Source organism: Myotis brandtii, unplaced genomic scaffold, assembly GCF_000412655.1.
Source record: "Myotis brandtii unplaced genomic scaffold, ASM41265v1 scaffold1077, whole genome shotgun sequence".
Taxonomy (NCBI): Eukaryota; Metazoa; Chordata; class Mammalia; order Chiroptera; family Vespertilionidae; genus Myotis; species Myotis brandtii.
The window spans coordinates 692,316-696,668 of NW_005353666.1; the positions used below are offsets into that span (position 1 = coordinate 692,316).

The 4,353-nt window shown below is 57.0% G+C and overlaps 2 protein-coding genes across 2 annotated transcripts in view; one reads left to right on the plus strand and one right to left on the minus strand.

Annotated features, from left to right (window-relative positions):
• The window catches only part of LOC102242995, a 6,300-nt gene extending 4,412 nt beyond the window's left edge, over positions 1-1,888 (minus strand). The window contains exons 1-2 of the mRNA XM_014542361.1: positions 1,883-1,888; positions 622-950 (exon numbers count right to left, since the gene is read on the minus strand). Of these exons, the coding sequence (XP_014397847.1) occupies positions 622-950; positions 1,883-1,888 (335 nt within the window). The remainder of the gene's footprint in view (positions 1-621; positions 951-1,882) is intronic.
• A 41-nt stretch (positions 1,889-1,929) lies between these two features.
• Positions 1,930-4,353, plus strand: part of DACT2 (dishevelled-binding antagonist of beta-catenin 2) — a 4,821-nt gene continuing 2,397 nt past the window's right edge. Inside the window, exons 1-3 of the mRNA XM_014542366.1 lie at positions 1,930-1,944; positions 3,058-3,190; positions 3,806-4,163. Of these exons, the coding sequence (XP_014397852.1) occupies positions 1,930-1,944; positions 3,058-3,190; positions 3,806-4,163 (506 nt within the window). The remainder of the gene's footprint in view (positions 1,945-3,057; positions 3,191-3,805; positions 4,164-4,353) is intronic.

Below are 4,353 nucleotides of genomic sequence, written 5' to 3' on the forward strand. Positions count from 1 at the left end.
CAGCGTGCCTTACCCGTGAGCGCGGGGCGCACACAGCAGCCCGCATAGGGGGTGCCCCGTGCTGCAGGGCTGCCCTGAGCTGTGCTGGGAGGGGGAGGCGGAGGGAGGGAGAGAGGGGGGCGCACAGTTGATGATTAACGTTCAGTAACAAATCAGCTGGTGCCGCCAGCCTTTAATTACCAGCAGCCTTTGGAGGCGAGGATCAAACAGGTTCTTTTGTTTCAGTTTTTTAATGTGGGGGCCAGAAGGAACACGCAGACTTTGTCTTGGAACTTTGTTCTCAGCACGGATTACGTGATCCGGAGAGAAGACTGAATGTGTGACCTCAGCTCAGCGCGAGCACGGGGACAAACAGGAGTGTCCTCGCTCTGGGTGCAGAGTACAGCCAGACTCCGTCCCGGCCGCCACCGCACCCGTCACTCCCAGTTAACCCCTGCGTGTGCGCACGCGCGTACACACACACACACACACACACACACACACACACGCACACGCCCTGCCACGCCCACCCGGCCGGGCTCACCAGCCGGTGTGAAGGCAGGAGGAGGGTTGTGGACCGACCGCAGCACCTTACCCTGCGGGGCTTCCTGGCTGACAGGCTGCCTTCGCATCCACACTCACCCAGACGCTGGGTCCGAAGTCACGAAGTCACGGGAGGGTGCCCTCGGCGTGGTCAGTGCGCACTGGGCAGTGAGCGACCCTGATGTGCCACAGAGAGGAGATTGCAGGGTTCGCCACTCCCTGTGGATGAAGCCCGTGACCTCTGACCCAAGCAGCCACGCTGTCTGGGCAGCCCTGTGCTCACCTGCTTCCGCCTCAGGGAGATGTGCCAGCCCCAGAGGAGGCGGATGTAGACACTGGGCTGCCCAGGAGGCGGGAGGCTCCTCGCCCAGCAGGATGGGTGCCCTCGGGAGGCAGGTGGGGGCGGCCGGCCCTGCCCGAGAGGTTCCCTAGATTTCCCCAGGGTTGAGGCTGCTGGTCCCGGCTCGTCCCGAGTGTCCCAGCAGCTGCACAGGCGCAGCGCGGGACCAGCTGCGTGCAGGGGCCCTGGGCCTGACCTCTGGACCCTCCGGGGAGGCCTGAGCTCAAGGTCACAGTGAGGGTGCGGCTGCCGGCCAGACCCTGGCGGCTCCTGCCTGCCGCCCGGGAGGCTAACCTGGGCCCCGGCCTTTGCTACTGATTGAGGGACAGGGAGAGGGTGACAGGGGGAGGGTGACGCGGCCCACCCACAGGGCACCTGACAGGCTCAGACCAAGCCCGGGCAGCTGTCCCCTCCCCGTGAGTGGCCTGCAGAGGAGGGTGGGCCCCAGGTGTGTCCAGTGGTGGCCCCGGGAGGCGTTTTCAGGCCATTTGTGGTGTGTGGCCATGAAGCGTCTTCGTGGTCCCTGGGCAGTTTGCTAGCATGCAGGCATGGCCTGGGATCCGGCCCGTGGGTGGCGGGGGCCTGGGAATCTGCATTCGTGCCGGTACCCCCACTCCTGGGAAGCTGTCCAGTGGGCCTGGCCCGGGGGCTGTCAGACTCTGCGCCCGCCTGATCCCTGAGAGTCCACGATGGTTGCGCCTGCTCCTCCCGTGGCCGCCTCCTCGCACCACTGCGTTCTCAGGGCAGTGAAGTCACTGGAGCGATTTCCTGAGCCGTGATTGGCCTCGGGATTTTCTCGTTTCCTGGGTAAAATCAAAACACAATTAATGATTTCCTTAAACAGGACGCACCACATAATTACATTCGTTAATTATTTTCCTTAAAATGAATTGTTAATCAAAACAAGAAATGTAAGCAGCAGACCCTGAAAACAGCGAGGTTTTACCATCCAAAGAAGAAATCAGCGTTTATTAAACAGTCGGGCAAGTGGTTCACCTGCACTCAGTGGCACGTGTGTACATGCATGATGAGCACTCGTCACATGCATGTGCCGTGTGGTGTATAACATGGACGTGTCGCATGTATCATACACGTGTGTATGTGTGTTGTGCAATATGCACATTTGCATGCGAACATGTGTGGATGTATTTTGAGCACTGTCCACAGGCATGTAGTGTATGCTCTATAAAATGTACACGTGTATATTATATAGCATGCCCACATGTATTATATAATATCAACACCTGTGTATTACACATATAACATGCACATGTGCTATGTATATTATATAATATATACACCCATGTGTGCTTTGTGTGTGATGCAATATACACGTGTGTACCATGTGTGTTATATAATATACACGCATGTGCACTGTGTGTGTGTGACTTAATGTGCTGTGTGTACAATATGTGCAAAGAACTAAACAGCAGGTGGGAATCTGCGTGCGGTGCCTGCCACTGGGCGTTTCTGTGCTGTCGGCTCCTGATCTCACTCACAGGCGGTGTCACTCTGTGTCTGAGCCCTGGGTGGTGTGGCTCAGTGGATAGAGTGTCATCCTGTGGACTGAAGAGTCCCGGGTTCGATTCCTGGTCAGGGCACATGGCCATGTGCAGACTCGATCCCCAGTGCGGGGCGTGCAGGAGGCAGCCAATCAGTGATTCTCTCTCATCATTAATGTTTCTGTCTCTCCCTCCCCCTTTCTCTCTGAAATATGTGTGTGTGTGTGTGTGTGTGGTGTGAGTGGGGTGTGTGTCTGTGTGTGTGTGTCTGTGTGTGTGAATGTGTGTGAGTATGTGTGTGTGAGTGTGTGTGTGTCTGTGGGTTTGTGTGTGTCTGTGGGTGTGTGTGTCTGTGTATGTGTCTGTGGGTGTATGTGTGTATGTGTATGAGTGTGTATGTGTGTGTCTGTGTGTTATGTGTGTCTGTGTGTATGTATGTATCTGTGTGAGTGTGTGAGTGTCTGTGTGTGTATGTGTGTGTGTGTATAAAGTGTCCAGTTGACCATTGCTGATAAGAAGGCTACGATCAGGAGGAAACCACGGGGGGTGGGGGTCAGTGGCCTTCCTCTCCTGTGAGCAGGCGGATTGCTTGCAGGGTGAGGATGCGCGGGGCTCGGGGGGCCTCAGGCTTAACCTGTGTCCGTGATGGACACGGCCATGGTGTCCCAAAGTCTGTGCTATTTCCTGTGCTAGAACCGGCTGAGATGCCAGGACCTCGGCCTGAAAACCCACTTGGACCAACTGGACCAGCAGGTCAGTGAGCTGCAGCTCGACATGTGCAGGACGTCCACCGAGGGCCCCGACGGCGACAGTCGGCCCAGCTCAGGTACACGCCACACACAGGCATAGGCACATGTGTGTGCACATAGACACACGACACACACAGAAAGCAGGCACATTTGCACATATGCATGCACACATACACACACCACACACAGGCGCAGGCACACATGCATACACGTGTGTATGCACAGACGCGTGTGTAAAATGTGTGTGCACACATAAACACACATGGCAACAGAAGTGCATGTGCCTGTACACACAAACATGTGTGTGCACCTATGCGCGCTCGTGCACATCTACATATATGTGTCACATGCATGGTATATATGTGCCTCGCGTATACACGTATGTATGCATACACATATATTCACACATCCCCATACACACCACCACACACATATACGCCTACCCATATATACACACACCTATACATATACTCACACACCCATACACATACCACACATATATACACACACCATACACATATATACACACACACCCATACACATACCATACCCATATATACACACATATACATACACTCACACACCCATACACATACCACACACATATACACACCCCATACACATATACACACCCCATACCCATACACACACACACCCATGCCCTGCACTGACCTCCTGTCTGCCCCGCCCAGGCTTCTACGAGATGAGCGATGGCGGCTCCTGCTCCCTGTCTGCCTCCTGCACATCCGTGTGCAGCGATCGCCTGTCCTCTTCCCTGGGCACTTTGCTGCCCAGCGCCCCGCAGGCCAGGACCAGCGCAGGGGACTGCCGGCCCTGGTCGGCCGATGACACCACCATGTGCGGGGGGCCCCTGTCTGTGTGGGGACTTCAGGCCACTGAGGATGGCGCAGGCCCCTCACGGCCCAGGCCCGTGTCCACAGGGACGGGAGAGCTGGGGAGGGTGGGGGCCCCATCCAGGCGGTGGGGCGGCTGTGGGCGTGCACCCCCAGGTCCCATCCAGGCGGTGGGATGCGAGCACAGCGGGAGCCTGTGAGGGGGGTGGTACCCTCCCTTCGGGCGGCTTCCCATTCCCTGTAGCAGCTTGGGTTGGGTGGAGGTAGGAATCAAATGCCCACTTGCTCCCATTGGAGCAGGGCTGTTGCAATAAAAGGCATCGGTCGCTCTGAGGGGAGGTTGGAGCCGGCGGTGGGACCCGTGTGCACGCGAGGCCCCCCCGGAA